Genomic DNA, 16,769 nt, shown 5'->3' with positions numbered 1-16,769 from the left:
ATGAATAATATAATAAATGTAAAAATAATAAATTTTATTAAAATATATGAAAGAATTATTTTAGGCTGAAAGAAGTTTACGAAAAAGGTAAATGATGACATGCACTATCAAGTAGCGTTAGGAAAGGAAAAAAAGGTAATTATTTGCACGAAGCGTAGGCACCTAAACTTTTTTGTAGTAGTGACCACATAGTGGAAGTATAGAAGCGTGAATAAAAGAGCAGCAGCATCTTCAAAACAACCACTATTGGGTTAGTACCAAAGTAGATTAAAATCTCCATTCACATTAATATTGGGAAAACTCTTTTACAATAAATGCAATATAATACATCATGATTATATATTTAAATAAATTTCTTTGTAAATATTTATAAAATAAAATAAACTTCTCTAAAATGTAAATTTAACTTATGTATTCAAAAATAAATGCTTACATTTTTTTAAAAAAAAAAAACTACCAATTAACTAACACACAAACTAATTTTTATGTTTAAAGAAGATTATTTTTGTTATTTCATATTTTCCTATCCCCTTTGAGAAAGTTTCATACTCATAGTGATGAAATAATTGAAGTTTTTAGTACAATGTAATGTGATGTTTCCTTTTTGAGGGATTGCTTATGCTTGAATCATGGGAAACTGGGCAAAGGCGTGGATGGTATAAAGATAACGCTGAAAGCTAAGTAGTGAGCTGAATATGAAAGATAAGATTTGAGGCAATCAATGTTTGAACCAAAGATTATTGCTTCATTGAATCAATTATCATAATGCAATATGATTTTAGTGTATAAACTATTCAGCATAATACACCAAACCTCACATGGTTTTGGCTTTTATTCTGGACATTGATAGGTGAAAAATTAATGAAGCTGGAATTGACCAAAACTAGCGTGGTTGTTTTCTCTTCCTTGTTTTCTTCTCATATTTAATTTGGAAGTAGGTCGTTTAGGTTGAGAAGAATATATGCTTAACCCTCTTATGAGTTTGATCCTACCATAATAGAAATGCACAATTGGAAGATGACAATGGAGAAACCTAACACATTGTCTTGTGCTTTCACCCCTCGCTAAATTAAGGAAAATCAGATAGAGAAAGCCTAAAACGTGTGAAAGTTACCCTCATTCATTTTTTTCCACGTATCATTATGAAATCTAACTTTCTGATATTTCATCATGCATGCTTGAAAGCTTATGGCCTTTGGTTTTTCTTTTTTTAAGAAAACTTATCAAGGAAAGCTGAAAGTAATCTTATGCTTGAGGGAAATCTTAGCATTTGGATTGTCATAATGTTTTTGTACCAATTTAGTTGACAATTTTTGAAGTTTAAACAACTGGTACTCTTGTAAAGTCAAATCATGCTTAAACTTGTTTATCTTGAACTCAGACGTCTTATAAAAACTAGTTCGAAGGTACTATGAATTTGTCCAGCAGCATTGTGAGCAAAATTTGAGGATTGTAAAAGTGGGCCCACTTGTGCCACTTTTTTCTCGACCATGAGGGGATCTTTTTCTTCGTGTTGTATAATTCTGTTGAACGTACCCCGTTGTATTATCAAGTTCTCTACCTCAAAAGCTACTAAAGAATCTTAAAATATTAAATTTGTTGCCTAGAGAAAAAAGGGCGAAAAGGCACCAAAATCATGGTTAAACTGAAAAGGTAGAAACTAGAAAGATATCACTATATGTTTAAGATATAATATAATCGGTTGAACTTCTTCATTGTACTATTTCAACTTTCTTCTTGAATAAAGTAGGCAGGGCTTACTTTGCTACTATTTAAAACCGTATCTTAACAACCAATTAGCACTTGAACTTGCGTCTTTCTTCATTATTCCTTCGTTTCTCATTCTATCTTTTTCTTCCTATTTTCATTATATACTCATCAAAATTTGAGCTCTTCTTAATTGTTCTTCTCTGTTCTTTTATACAGAATGGACCACCTTTTCCTAGATCATACCTTTTGAATCATTGGTCTTCTGTGTGAACCTTTGAAATGAAACTCATACCTGTAAAACATTCTGCAATGGGTTCCGTTTGGATGTGCCATTTCTTTCTGTTACTGTCCATACTATATACTTCTTTTATTGCAACTATGGCCAATAATGCAACAGATTCCTACTGGCTTATCAGAATTAAATCAGAGTTGGTAGATCCATCGGGAGCACTTGGCAACTGGTCTCCGACAACTCATGTCTGCAACTGGAATGGAATAACATGTGCAGTTGATCAGGAATATGTTATTGGCCTGAATCTGTCTGGTTCAGGAATATCCGGTTCCATTTCAGTTGAGTTCAGACACCTCTCTTTTATTCAAACACTTGATTTGTCTTCAAATTCTCTTTCTGGCTCCATCCCTTCGGAGCTGGGTCAGCTTCAAAATCTAAGAATATTGCAACTATACTCAAATGATCTCTCTGGGAACATTCCTTCAGAGATAGGTAACATGAGGAAGTTGCAAATTCTTAGAATAGGTGACAACATGCTGACTGGTGAAATTCCACCTAGTATTGCCAATATGAGTGAATTGACAGTTTTGGCAATAGGATACTGCCACTTGAATGGAAGCATTCCAGTTGGGATCGGTAAATTGAAACATCTAATATCCCTTGATTTAGAAATGAACAGACTTAGTGGCCCCATACCTGAAGAGATTCAAGGCTGTGAAGAGCTCCAAAACTTTGCAGCATCAAACAACATGCTTGAAGGAGACATACCTTTCTCTATGGGGTCGCTTAAATCATTAAAAATTCTGAACCTGGCCAATAACAGTTTGTCTGGGTCAATTCCTCCTGCTTTGAGTCATCTTTCTAACTTGACATACCTGAATTTGCTTGGAAACAAACTACATGGAGAAATTCCTTCTGTGCTTAATAGTCTGATTCAGATGCAGAAGTTGGACTTGTCCAAAAACAACCTCTCTGGATCAATACCTCTCCTTAATGTAGAATTGCAGAGTCTTGAAACTCTTGTTCTGTCTGATAATGCTCTGACAGGTAGCATTCCAAGTAACTTCTGCCTCAGAGGTTCAAAGCTTCAGCAACTCTTTTTGGCTAGAAACAGGCTCTCTGGCAAGTTTCCTTTGGAGTTGCTCAACTGCCCCTCAATCCAACAGTTGGACCTTTCTGATAACAGTTTTGAAGGAGAACTTCCCGCAAGCCTGGACAAACTGAATAACCTCACAGATCTTGTTCTCAACAACAACAGCTTTGTTGGACCTCTCCCTCCTGAAATTGGAAACATTAGTAGCTTAGAGGGTATTTTCCTATTTGGTAATTTCTTGACAGGTAAAATTCCAATGGAGATTGGAAGGCTGCAGAGATTGAGCACCATTTACCTCTATGACAATCAGATGTCTGGACTCATACCAAGAGAGATAACAAACTGCACAAGCTTAGAGGAAATTGACTTCTTTGGGAATCACTTTACAGGGCCCATTCCAGAGACTATAGGCAAGCTCAAGAAATTAGTTGTTCTGCATCTTAGGCAGAATGACTTGTCTGGTCCGATCCCACCAAGCATGGGGTACTGTAAAAACCTTCAGATATTGGCCTTAGCAGATAACATGTTGTCTGGTTCCATTCCATCTACATTCAGTTACCTCTCGGAACTCACCAAAATTACCCTTTACAACAACTCCTTTGAAGGACCTCTCCCTCATTCACTCTCTTCTCTCAAAAGCCTGAAAATCATCAACTTTTCACACAACAAGTTCAGTGGAAGTTTCTTTCCTCTCACTGGTTCAAATTCTCTAACAATTCTGGACTTGACCAACAACAGCTTCTCAGGTCCCATCCCTTCCACTCTAGCAAATTCTAGAAACCTCAGCCGTCTCAGACTTGGACAAAATTATCTCACTGGAAGCATTCCTTCTGAATTTGACCAACTCACTGAGCTCAATTTTCTTGATTTATCATTCAACAATTTAACAGGAGAGATGCCACCTCAACTCTCAAACTCCAAGAAAATCGAACACATCCTCATGAGTAACAACAGGTTGAGTGGCAAATTACCTGTTTGGTTGGGAAGTTTACAGGAACTTGGTGAGCTAGATCTCTCATACAATAACTTCAGTGGTAGGGTACCTTCTGAGCTTGGTAACTGCTCAAAATTGCTCAAGCTTTCTCTCCATCACAACAATCTGTCCGGTGAAATCCCCCTAGAGCTTGGAAACCTCACTGCTCTCAATGTCTTCAATTTGCAAAGGAACGGATTCTCTGGCCCCATTCCTCCGACAATTCAGCAATGCACAAAGCTGTATGAGCTTAGGCTCTCAGAGAACTTTTTAACAGGTAACATACCAGTTGAGCTAGGAGGGCTTGCTGAGTTGCAAGTGATTTTGGACTTGAGTAAAAATCTCTTCACTGGTGAGATTCCACCATCTCTAGGAAACCTCGTGAAGCTAGAAAGACTCAACCTCTCTTTCAACCAACTTGAAGGGAAAGTTCCTCCTTCACTGGGCAAACTCACAAGCCTGCACGTGTTGAATCTCTCAAACAACCATCTTGAAGGCCAGATTCCTCCAACATTTTCAGGATTCCCACTAAGCTCATTCCTGAACAATCACGGCTTATGTGGCCCACCACTGAGATCATGCTCTGAATCCACGGCACAGGGGAAAATGCAGCTATCAAACACACAAGTGGCAGCAATCATTGTGGCCATTGTGTTTACTTCCACAGTGATATGCTTAGTGATGTTGTACATCATGCTCAGGATCTGGTGCAACTGGAGAAAAGTTTCCATTTCGAGTGCAGAAGGTGGCACTGTTGCCCATAAGGCAAGAAATGGAGAGTATTGGAATATGAATTCATTTGGGTTGATTCCTTCACCAGATAAGCAGAATTCAGCAGCAACTTCCTTCTATAATCTTAAAATGGAGACCATGGAAAATGCACATATGTAACATATTTTTCATTAGTTTGGGTTCCAAGCTTTGAGGAACCATTGTATCTCACACTACTTGCACATCCTCAAATGCTAACATAATTTCATTCAATAGAAATACTTCTTCTCTTCATTCAAAAGCATCATCCTACCGCATTATCTGCCACCGGGAATTCTTTAAGAACGAGTATATCATTCCTAAAATTAGCAATATTATTTTATTTAAATAAATATAAAATTAAGTTGAAAATTATTATAAGTATTAAATTCATTTTATTAAAACACGTGATATATATTTTTTATAATGATTATAATAAAAAATTGGTTAAATTAAAAAATAATTAAAATGAAATAAATGATAAAATTGATCAAATAATTGTTTTAATTTTAAAAAAACTTGTATTTAAAAGATAAATTTAGAAAACAAATCACAAAGAAGAATGTGATTTATGCACAGGTATAGATATAAATAAGATAATATAATAAAATACATATGGTGTTTATGTTTTAGTAAGATATGCAAAACCAATTTAAATTCTTTTGAATATACAAAAAAAAAAATAGTTTTATTGAAAGGAGAAATATAGTATCGGTTACGATTTTTAGGATTTGTTTAGATATCAAATACATAAGTAAGATATATGTTTTATGAAAGAATTTGTTATTTTATTTTGTTAGTCTATAATTAGAATAAATAAAATATCAAATATTCATAATAATGTGATCATCTTTTGAAATATTATTATGGGTTTTTACTTTATTTGATTTATACTGGCTAGGTTAAATCTATTTTGTGTCATCTAGTGTATTTTGATTTCTTTTAATTCTTGATTAACTAAGCTTCATTTTATTTATTATATTAATCTTATTTGGTGTAACTGAATAGAGATAATAATGTCTTCTGTTTCGACACCATGTTTTATCCAACATAATATATATATATATATATATATATATATATATATATATATATATATATATATATATATATTACAACCTAACAAAATATTTATAATATTTCAATCTTAATTTTTTAAATTTAAACAATAACTAAATATATTTTTATTTTTATATAAAAGATATTTTAAATTAAAAGAAAAATTACTAAAAAAATAATTTTGAATAAAAAATACTAAGTAAATATATTCTTGACAAATGTTCACGCCCATCATGGAAAAAAGACATTTTGACCATTAGATAAGTTACTTCTAAAATCAAAGGCATAGATTGTTATATATGCCATGGTACTTTGTGATTTGTATTTTAAGAAAGAAAAAAAAATCAAATATTATAATGCAATGACGTGGATAATATTTTAAATTATTTCGTGAGTCAGTTATGTCAAGGAGTGGTTTGCTTCAATGAGATTTTGCAAAATTTTAGAAGAACAATGCATAATAATCGAGCACGAGTACTCTCTAATGCACGTGTTACAATTTAGTTTTGACAGATACAAATGTATTTCTTTGTAAATTTTATTTAATGTAATATATCACTAATCCAGATAAATAATTTTACGTTGACGTTAATTTTAAGATGTGATGGTAATATTGTACCACGATACAATTAATACAATATTCTTTTAATTCATAATTTATTTTGTGATAAGTAATTTTAAAACAGGAGTAAGAATTCTATTTGGTTAATTTTTGAAAATACAAGCAAATTTGTTAGTAAGAAAATAAATAAAAACAAAATAAAGATAAAAGAAAAAAAATGAATGGAAATTTGTTGTAATAAATAAGATGATGTCGACATTCACTACTTAAAACGAAATGTTATGTCAAATCTTCATTGACATCTACTCTTATAATATCTTAACCGTTAATTTTAATGAATTTGATGTCATCATGTTGATGAATTTGAAAGAACCCGAGAAAGAAAATTCATATTTGTCCAAGTTCATAAATTTGGTTTAGTTGAGAAATAATATAAATGGAAGAGAGTAAAGAAAAATATAGTTAATGTAATGTATAATTTTCAAAACAAGCACCCTCGAAATACTTAAGCTATCCTAAGAGAGTTGTGACCTTCGATAAACTTCATATATCACAAATCCTGTTAAAATATAAATTATTGTTTCTCATTAGGAAGATGGGTTTTAAAATCCCAAATTAATTAAAATTATGATTAATTCAAAATACAAAATTCAATCAAGCTTAACACATACTCTAAGTAATCTCACCAAATTGAAAAAGAAAAAGCAATGTATTTACCACTTAATTATATATGAAAGACGCATTAGGAAGAAGAAGGTATGAAAAGATAAGATGCAGAGGACTAGATCATACATCTTATTTATGTTTTTCCAATTTACTAAATTTATGTATGTTGAATGTAGGGGACATTGGAATTAAATGAACACTGTATTTAAGGAGAGATTATGAGACATAAACTAAGGAAACAAAGCGAGGAAGCACAATATTCAAATAACTAAGGTCCATACACAATTCATGTCAATAATCCATCAAAAAATAGCATATCCAGTTTTTTTCTATAATTTATTTTGACAATAGAAGAGGATCAATATGAGAAAACAGTTCCTCAATTCATGACAACTGTAATACATCAACAACTTGCAAGGACACAGCACAGCCACGTTTACTCTTCCCTACCCTTGAAGTCCTGCTTCATGTACACAATTATATAATACAAGTTGCTTCATGACCATAATCTACATTTTGTTCCTTGCGTCTTATGTTGAGCAAAATCCACTCATGTTCTCCTTTGCTTTCCAACCTTGCTCATCAGAATTTTACACATTCAAATTATAATTCACTATACTCAGTTTTCTCTTATCCCCATTCAGGTCACTCTTTAGGATCATCGTAAAATTTCAAGTGAATCTACCTAGGCTCAGGCGCCCCCATATTTAATTGGATATTTGAATCAGGGCTGCCAGCAATGAACTTGTCAGAATGAGAAGAGGAATTCCGTTGTACTGTTAAATCATCATTTGGAATTAGTGAACTGGTGGTGCTGTGAAAGGAGGACCTTGCACTTGCAAGCCCAATTGAGGATACAGTGCGGTCATTTTGACTTAGCCCACTGAAATTGAGGAAAGGTTGTTGCTTTGGAGAGGGAATAGTGTAGTCTTTCTTGGTTAGCATCTGAACTACTTCAGACATAGATGGTCTGAGAGTAACAGTTGATTGTGTACAAAGAAGGCCAGCTTGGAGCGTATTTGATGCTTCTTCTACCGTGAGTTTACCTTGCAGAACTGGATCAACGGATGCTGTTATATTATTTGCCTTGTAATTCTTCCACACCTGAACAAGAGATAAAATGAACATGCTACTGCCTGCTAATGAAACTCACTGATACCAATACCAATAAGTTACGGTTTGAGTGAGGGATAGTTAATCTTACGCTGTGGAGAAGTGAAGTTGACCCCGCTATGTGATCACTGTTCTTCTTACCACAAACAATTTCAACAATTAGGACACCAAAAGCATAGATGTCTGCCTTCTCTGTCAATTGTCCATTGGAAACATATTCAGGAGCCGTATATCCCCTGACAAAACCAGTTGACTTTAATACGCCACCAGACCAATAGTGTAACACAAGTGAATTTTTTTATTGGAAGACATTAAAACTTTGTCCATTCTAGTTCGTATTTTTAAGAGGTTAAGATTCCACAGAAACGTTTTCTTCATAAAGGATTTGCAATTTTGATCATCGCATAGTCTGGATATGAACTATCAATGTAACTATTTAAGAGCTATGCAAGTAATTTCAGAATCCTCATGTTTTTACATAAATTGAAATGACAGAACTTTTCTACTTACAGTGTCTTCGAATTTCCTGCATTACGATGAGATTCGTTTCCAGTAACAATGTGAGAAAGACCAAAATCCGCTATTTTTGGATTCATATTCTCATCAAATAGAATGTTGCTGGACTTTATGTCTCTGTGAATAATCTTTGTTCCAGAGCCTTCATGAAGGTATGCTAGGCCCTCAGCTATCCCACATATGATTTGAAACCGTTTTTCCCAGTTCAGAGCATCTTCTGAGCCCTTACCTGCAAATTACAAGGGATCTATTCTCAATTTTCAAAATAAGCACATAGAAAGATAGAAAAGGAGAATAAGATAATTTGTATGTGTTCCCTCAATTTCCCCTTCAAAGCTAAACTAAAATTGTGCAAGTCAGTAATCAATAACAAAGCTTAAACGCCAAGTCACCAATGAAAATAGTGATTTTCCTTTATAGCAAATTGTAACGAATTGTAAGAACTGACAACAAAGTTCCTATGGACCAACCAAATGTGGTCCATTAAGAATACACAAGATAGTTAAATACATATGAGCAAATGTCTCTCTAACTAGTAAAACGAAGACACTCAAATCATGCTCTGTAAATAATTGAGAAAAAACACCAACTTGGACTAGAATTGCTCAAAGTGCACAACTCACCGAAAAGGACTTGATCAAGACTTCCATTGGGCACAAATTCATAAACCAACAGGCTTTCAGGGCCTTCGATGCTGCACCCCAAAAGCTTCACCACATTCTTGTGTTGAATTCCACTAATCAAATTGACCTCATTGAAGAACCCCTCTGTCCATTGCCGTTTATTAAAAGATAATCGTTTAACAGCAACAGTCTTCCCAGTGGGGAGGGTTCCTTTGAACACGGAAGCAGCTCCACCTTGGCCTAATTTGTTTGCGGGATCAAAATGATCTGTGGCGTTCTCGAGCAAATCGTACCTAAAACTGAAGCCTGCTACGAAGGCAAAATCAGGTGCCAAACCACCACTGTCGCTTACTGTATCAGAATTAGCACATAAGAGAATAGAAAAATACTACAGAAAAAATATAACCACTGTGGCATTAAACGAACAAACATTACCTTTTCTACGTGACGACATTCTATGACAGCACATACATGCAGCAAGGACGATGAGTGAAATCCCTACTATCACCGATAATACAAATGCAACGATCGTCCAGACACCAGGCCCTTCTTCTGAAAACATTTCAAGTTAAAAGTAATTCAATTATAAATGAAATAGGAATATCAATGTCCTGTCTTGACTAGCCTGGTGTTGGGATGTATGAATTAAAGCATGGAATTTATAGCTACACCGCATAATGTTATTATAAAAGTTAACAAAATAAACAACTGTATATACACACACATTTGGTACGCGTTTACATATATCATTCATAAAACTCAAGGAATATTGGAGGTGATAACATTCTTGCTTCAAGTAATTAAACTTATTATTAATCAAATTCAAGATCGCAAATTAAGATATTATGAAGCGTATCAATTGAACATTCTTAATGGAACTTATTTTATTTTGGATGAACACAGAACATCTGTTGACCTGAAATAAAATGACCAATCTCTTAAATCACCATAAGATTCATTTAGAGAATTTATTGGAATTGTTTAACTTATTTTTGCAATACCTATCATTCTCCCAGGTGTAGTTTTGTTATACTAACTCCCTATTTCAACCTTCTCTTTTCTTCCTTCACTACTGACCGAAGAAGGAACCTTGTTTGAAATACCTTGTAGGTTTCCACTTTTGCACTCTGCTTCTCCTTTTCTGGTCAGCAGTGTCTTTTGAACCTGTATACTCTTTTTTTGAGGTCTCTCACAAATGTTTCAAAGAAGTTTATGGGAAAAACTACCTTAGTCTACATCTGTTGAGCTTTGTTTTCATGTCCAAAGTTTTTATGATCACTTGGAATAATATGATGGTAAAATATCATCAGACAAAAGGATTTCCAACTTGTGCTTATTGTGGTAATTTGTGGAACCTAGTATATATGGAATTCTCAAAGCATTCAAAACTTGTAACTCTTTGGATGAGGCTAGGTGTATTTTTGTAAATGGTATTCAACGCTTTTATGATTTTCTCCATAAACTAACGTCCTTAAACAAATAAATCACGGTCATTACTTCTTTTATTGTTGAAGTCCGATGAATTGTTGAAGAGTTGAAAATGTTGCTAGATGTTGATCCACTGAAAGACATTAAGAAGTTGAAAAATTCTATATGGTTATGATCCATCATGCCGTCAACTTAGATTTTGATCGTGTTCAGGATCAAATCTTGATTGATCAATAAGTTACATCAATGAAAAGCCTAATAACATGACTAATTGATGCTCCCATCCATACTAGCATAAATATGTTCATGATTATGCTAAATCATATGCCTGTGTCAACTTGTGAAATTGTGAAAGGGAAGGTTGTGGCAAAATGGTGCAGCAGAAATGAAAAATAAATACTTAGCTGAAATTGTCTGTACCTTATTGGCTAGTTCTAGTGTGTCACTTCATCGTTGGGGTGATTTTATTCTTATCGTTTGCTTTCTTATAAATATATAATGTCTTTTTCCTTTTTTGAAAATCATATTCCTTATACTATTTTTTTTTTCTACATCCCTCTGTCTTTGGTTTTGTGTGCTTTGTTCATTATGTGTCCTCAGAGTTGAACCCGAAAGACCCGTCAAACATGTTTTCTTGTAATATTATCGTCTCCAAAAAGGTATCGATATTATTCTTCACAAACTGAGAAGTACTTGTCTACAAGTGTCAACCTTTTTTAAGAGAGTCCTTTCTTTCCTATAAGATGATAGTTCTATCCAACAATTTGTACCTTTCCCATTATTTTAACCATTCTCATTCCTCACTCATGATACTCCAAATCAAACCACTCCTCACAGAACCATCATCATCCCCTGTGATCACCTAAAATTGCAGAACACAAAAGATTGGTTTCATATTACATGGTAAGTCCATTCTTCAAGTCCCTCACCACCACCTACCCACACCATGACTTCTGATAATGAAGGATCTAGTTATCATATTACTCTTCAAAAAAGTACCTGCTCTACCTATAATCATTTTCCAAGTTATCAAAGGTTATCTCCTTCGGTTTTCTCCTATCTTATGTATGCCCCTTATAACTATTCCTAAAATTTGAAGAAAGTACTTGATATCTTGAATGATTGAAATGCATAGTCTTAACCAGAATCACGCATGAGAGTTGGTTCCTTTTCTACCTAAGAAGAAGACAGTTTGGTATAAATGTGTTTAAGCTGTCGAAATAAGTCAAATGGTAAAGTTGATCGCCTTAAAGCATAATTAGTCATCGAAGGATACACATGGATCATTTAGAGCACTTGCAATTTATGTATTGTAAGCTCGGTGCATGTAAAGGGGTTTGCTTGGGGAAATGTTGGACTATTGTTTGTACTATAATTGATAGACAAAATGATCTGGAACAAAGTTAATTTAAACTATTGTTTCTTGATTATCAGTGACCTCGTATATATGGGTCATACATGATTTTTTTGAAATAATTATAAACGAAGTAAATGAATAAAATCCTTAGTGCGTGTTACCTGTAGAAGTAGGAGAATCCTTGATGTTAGGCGGTGGTGAAACGTCATTGTAGAATTTGTGCCTTGAATACCGCAAAATGCAACCAGTGAATAGACTCTTACCCTCACCACTCGGCACACATTCCTGCACTTTCTTTGCCGCTTCGGTCAAGCATATCTTGCACCTCCCTTTGTTCAGCGTCGACCAGCACTGCGCCAGGGCGAAAACCCCATCCCCTCCGTCCACCGCGAACCCGCGTTCCACTGCCTCCTCCGTCACGTTCGACACCGTCGCCGCCACCCGTCTGGCCGTGTCATTCCCCACAGTTGGGCTCACGCAGATGCCGATGTCATGAGTGGGGTCCACGCTCTCACGGATAAAGGAGTAGTCATCGTATCGGAGGAAGCAGCCCTCGAGGTAGATTCTGCCAGCTGCCTTGGGCACGCACCGTGACAACACCAGCCTCGCTTGGCTGAAACACATGTAGCAGTCTGCTGGCCTCAGGTCGCGCCGGCATTGGGCCAATGCGTACATGGGAGGCCCAGAACCCAGCAGCGTCTGCGCTCCCCACCCTCGCTCTTTAACCTGAAACGACACCATGTCCATTATGGCCATGAAGTTGGACGCAGAAGACTCAGGGTTCTCATAATCCCCGCACGTGAGACCCGTTTCGCGTATACCCGTGCCGGAGCAGCCCGCACGTGGGATTAACAACGACGACGACAGCAACATTAAGCATACCCAGGTAATAAGGTTTTCAGGAACGTTAAAAAATTGCACCATTTTTTTCTTCTAATTAACAATTGCTCTGCTCTTCCTTTTGTTTGAAAATAGTGAGAATTAAACAAGTAATGATATGGTATTTGGCTTTGATGCCTCGTTATGATTCCTCCTTTGTTGCTCTGTAGACATGTCTTTGTCGTGGGGTTCCGCCTTGAAGGTAGACAGGGAGAGGGTATTCCCGATCTTGGTGTAGATAGTCTTCTTGATTAATTTCGTCACAGGCATGATCCCTTCAGGTTTATGAGTTTTGCAGCGAGGTAAAAAGATTATATAAGAAGAGAGAAAAAAACGTTGTGCATGCGGAGATTGTGATAATCGAAAGGAGAAATGAACTGGCTTCGTTTTATGTTTTTCCTTATTTAGGGTTTGCATGACGTAGAAAATAGAGTGGAATAACACCTTCGACATGGTATTCGCTGGCCCTTTTCTCTATCCAGTACATATCTTCTTCAAGCAGCACCACCTCCAAAACTAGTCCTTACAGACTGTACTCCACCCATTAAAAGTGCGTCATGTCAATTTTATAGAGTTTTATTGTTTGGAAGTTTGTTAGGCAAAACCCTTTTATAATCTACTGTTGGATTTAATTTAAAGTAATTGAGGTGTTTTGGTTTCATCAGTTATGTACTTTCGTTACTTGCAGCGGAGATGTATATAAATAGATCTTTATGAATAGAAAAGTGATCAAATCCTTCACTTTCAAGTATGCTGCATAGCCTAGTAGATATATAATATTATTTCATTAGACCACTTTTACACTACAAAAGTATTCTTATAGAATATTATTCTTACAGTTTAATCAGAATACATAATCTTTAAATAACCCTTAAAAATTTTACTGCAGTAATTGTTGTGAATATATGGTTGTTAATGTTGAAAAAAATATGTTTTTTTATCGAGACTTAAGATTGTATTTTTAGATACTTGTGTTCTAATGTAAGTCTTGAGATGATCGTTGATACCAAATACTAAGTGTTGAAAACTATAATGGCGTATATACAATTTAAAACTATATGACAAGTCAAAGAATCAGCGATATATGCATCTTTAAAAAAGATAGACACTTATCCGTGAAAAAAAAAATGTTTTAACAACTCATTTTTGTCGGTACTCGTTGAAAACAGAGTGTGTGCGTGTTCAAAGTAACTTCCTTACTCTGATTTAATGGTAATGAAATAAGGTGTGCATAATGAAATTTGCAACGTGTATATACTGAGTGTGAAAAGGAATTGTCTCAGTTAAATTTTGAAGCATGTAAAGATCTGGCGACATAATATTTCATGCATCTTAGAGTGAATCAGATTCAGAAGGAGCATCATTAGCAAACTTCAACTAATTGTTTTAGTAAAATAGCATTACCCTGCATCCTGCGCTTTTGAATAATGTTTGAGTAAGCCTCTAGATGGGGAACACGGAATACAAATCAAAACTCGCTCTCACTCTCATTGTATGACCACCATTGTCTTCAGCAAAAAAAATGGCATTTACATATGGAACACGTGACCCATTTCACGATGACAGTCTCACACACTATACATATCCTACTTTTGAAATCTGATTGCTCGTCATCCACAATACCACATACGTCAATAGTCCTGTACACAAAGTTTAGAGAACTTAAGTTATACTGTAATTTTTCTTTTTATTTTCGAAAACAGAGTTTTAGTGCCAGTACCTGCTAATACTTGATCATGTGTTGCTCCTGACGGTAAGCCAACTGTAAAATTTACAGAAAGAGTATGAAAAACCATTAAGCATTATTTTATCTTTTTTTGTTTGAAAGAAATGATGATTAATTAAGGAAAAAGTTGGTAAATGGAGGAACCTGAATCACAATTGGAGGTGGAGTTGAAGTCCCCGCACATACAGACCTGTCTAATCCCATCGGAACCGTAGCCACAGGTGCCACCAGTGGCTTCACAGGCGCCACAGAACTCATCATTCCCCTGAAGGGAGTACCTAATACGGATCCCGTAGGACCACCCGCCTGGCCCATCAACCTTAAGCGGAGCGACGCTATAAGCACTGCTATACCCTTCACACTGAAGCTTGGTGAGGTTAATCTCCCTAATAGCCTGATAGGGAACGGCACAGCACTCAAGTGGGCCGGAGCCGAAGAAGGAGGCGGGGCCAGATCTCTTGTGGCCCATCATCTCCCAGGCGGGGCAGGAGAGGTACTCCTCGCAGCCCATTCCGGAGACGTTGCGGCAGGGGAGGTGTTTTCCGGGGAAGCCCTGGAAGAGGGGGGAGCGAGGGGAGCAGGCGATGAGCATGAAGACGTTGTCGGCGGCGGGGTTCATGTAAGGAGCCCGCCAGGGTTCGACGGAGAAGCCGTTGCCTCGGGATCCGAGGACGAGGTTGTGGCAGGTAGACATGTGAGGCTCGTGAAGCGTGAGGGCCTGGTAGGCGTAGTCGATTTCGAGGACCCTGTAGGAGCCGGAGCTGACGTGGAACATGAGAACCTCGTTCATGCAGAAAAGAAGATCGCGGAAGCCAGGGTGGCCGCAACCGTATTGGAGTGCGAAGGGGTAGTCTATGGTTATGTTGCCGCAGTATGAACGACATGTGTTGGGGTGGCACCAACTTAGAGGGATTGTATATGCTGCCCAGAGAAACCACACTCCAAACACCAATGAACCCATGTTTCTCAATACTACTAGAGCACTCACTTCAATAGTATCTTGCTTCATCAGTTGCATGATGATTATGAGCAAGCTTTATTTTGGTGTTGGGGAATCTAGATGAATTGTGTGGGGGTTTTCCTTCGCTTTATGTTGGGGTAGGGACCACGGATATTGTTGTTTTTATGGTGGCTTTTCCATTTCTCCCTACCTTTGCTTTGCTTTCCCTGCTTCCTCTACAATATATACTCATTTCTTTACAATCCAATATCTTTATAAGGTTACTTGTACTACAAACTATACAAAGAAAACAAAAGTTTATATGGTTGGGATGGTTTATAAATAACTCCATCCTTAATTCATCACAGATATAATCTCCTAATCTCCTAACAGCTTCTCCCTTCTGTGTTTGAGATTCCAAATTAAAATTAACAAAAAAAAATAAAGACTAAAGCATATGGCTACAGATTGAACTTAGTAGAAAGATAAAGAGCCCTGATCAATTGAAGCTCTCTAAATTGTCTACTCCCATTCTATAGTGCTGTCAAAGGATATTTTCTAATACTCCTCCAACATCTGCATTTACAAATGACTTTAAAAATGAATGAAGTAAATTATTCATGTAGATCAAAAGGATTTATTAAAATTTAATATATATTTAGAGAAAAATATAATAATAAATTTATAAGATGTAAGATGTGATAAAAAAAAATAAGTGCATAATAAATGTTGCGGGTATGGAGTTTGGATCAATATCAAACATACTCTTTCACACTTTTTTTAAAGTCTTCTAATGTCATTTTCAGTCTCACTTATAAAGTTCTTCCGAATTCTTAATACTTCTTCTCTAAGTCGTGTGAAGATAGTGTACACCCCCGACACTCAAAGTAGTACTATGACTATCCAATTAGCACAATACAATCTTAAATTCTTAATAAACAAAATCACATACCTCTTTACATTACACTTGTATTTATAGGTTTTGAAATGAGTTTTTCATTAGTGTTGGCCTAATCACGATCCAAAAGTTGATAATCATATTTTACCTATAAACATGTCCAATTTGTAACATGATCAACTAACAAATGTTTGATTAATCGATTACTTAACCTTTGGTGGGGGTCGTCCGATCTACAATGATA

The 16,769-nt window shown here is 35.8% G+C and overlaps 3 protein-coding genes across 5 annotated transcripts; 1 reads left to right on the top strand and 2 right to left on the bottom strand.

Moving 5' to 3' along the window:
- The first annotated feature begins 1,705 nt into the window (after nt 1-1,705).
- On the top strand, nt 1,706-4,978 carry LOC106753304 (LRR receptor-like serine/threonine-protein kinase GSO1). Its single transcript, XM_014635100.2, has one exon. It carries the CDS (start codon nt 1,990-1,992, stop codon nt 4,897-4,899), a length of 2,910 nt encoding a protein of 969 aa, XP_014490586.1. The 5' UTR covers nt 1,706-1,989; the 3' UTR covers nt 4,900-4,978.
- A 2,298-nt stretch (nt 4,979-7,276) lies between these two features.
- Nucleotides 7,277-13,417, bottom strand: LOC106753281 (cysteine-rich receptor-like protein kinase 1). Of its 3 annotated transcripts, XM_022777477.1 has the most exons (7): nt 13,406-13,417; nt 12,244-12,808; nt 9,733-9,849; nt 9,298-9,648; nt 8,669-8,903; nt 8,250-8,394; nt 7,277-8,149 (listed from the first exon to the last, which is right to left on the bottom strand). In XM_022777477.1, exons 1-7 carry the CDS (start codon nt 13,412-13,414, stop codon nt 7,727-7,729), a joined length of 1,845 nt encoding a protein of 614 aa, XP_022633198.1. In that variant the 5' UTR covers nt 13,415-13,417; the 3' UTR covers nt 7,277-7,726. The 3 variants fall into 3 exon arrangements, with proteins under 3 accessions (XP_022633198.1, XP_014490561.2, XP_022633197.1); XM_014635075.2 differs by lacking the exon at nt 13,406-13,417 and having other exon boundaries at nt 12,244-13,136; XM_022777476.1 differs by lacking the exon at nt 13,406-13,417 and having other exon boundaries at nt 9,298-9,603; nt 12,244-13,132.
- Nucleotides 13,418-14,345: 928 nt separating this feature from the next.
- On the bottom strand, nt 14,346-15,847 carry LOC106753310. The gene is made up of 3 exons (XM_014635106.2): nt 14,832-15,847; nt 14,682-14,723; nt 14,346-14,601 (listed from the first exon to the last, which is right to left on the bottom strand). Exons 1-3 carry the CDS (start codon nt 15,703-15,705, stop codon nt 14,537-14,539), a joined length of 981 nt encoding a protein of 326 aa, XP_014490592.2. The 5' UTR covers nt 15,706-15,847; the 3' UTR covers nt 14,346-14,536.
- Nucleotides 15,848-16,769: the final 922 nt, after the last annotated feature.

The sequence above is a fragment of the Vigna radiata genome, unplaced genomic scaffold, assembly GCF_000741045.1.
Source record: "Vigna radiata var. radiata cultivar VC1973A unplaced genomic scaffold, Vradiata_ver6 scaffold_223, whole genome shotgun sequence".
Lineage (NCBI taxonomy): Eukaryota > Viridiplantae > Streptophyta > Magnoliopsida > Fabales > Fabaceae > Vigna > Vigna radiata.
The sequence above is the reverse complement of the archived record's forward strand: the minus strand, read 5'-3'. Positions and strand labels throughout refer to the sequence as shown.

What these genes read in the sequence shown, in the direction of transcription:
- LOC106753310 (XM_014635106.2), bottom strand. Translation starts at nt 15,705, where the DNA reads ATGCAACTGATGAAGCAAGATACTATTGAAGTGAGTGCTCTAGTAGTA. An exon ending in CACCTCCAATTGTGATTCAG is followed by an intron (nt 14,724 to 14,831) that starts GTTCCTCCATTT and finishes TAAATTTTACAG; the next exon opens with TTGGCTTACCGTCAGGAGCA. An exon ending in ACATGATCAAGTATTAGCAG is followed by an intron (nt 14,602 to 14,681) that starts GTACTGGCACTA and finishes CTTTGTGTACAG; the next exon opens with GACTATTGACGTATGTGGTA.
- LOC106753281 (XM_014635075.2), bottom strand. Translation starts at nt 13,006, where the DNA reads ATGGTGCAATTTTTTAACGTTCCTGAAAACCTTATTACCTGGGTATGC. An exon ending in TCTTGATCAAGTCCTTTTCG is followed by an intron (nt 8,904 to 9,297) that starts GTGAGTTGTGCA and finishes TGTAATTTGCAG; the next exon opens with GTAAGGGCTCAGAAGATGCT. An exon ending in CAACTTCACTTCTCCACAGC is followed by an intron (nt 8,150 to 8,249) that starts GTAAGATTAACT and finishes TCTCTTGTTCAG; the next exon opens with GTGTGGAAGAATTACAAGGC.
- LOC106753304 (XM_014635100.2), top strand. Translation starts at nt 1,990, where the DNA reads ATGAAACTCATACCTGTAAAACATTCTGCAATGGGTTCCGTTTGGATG.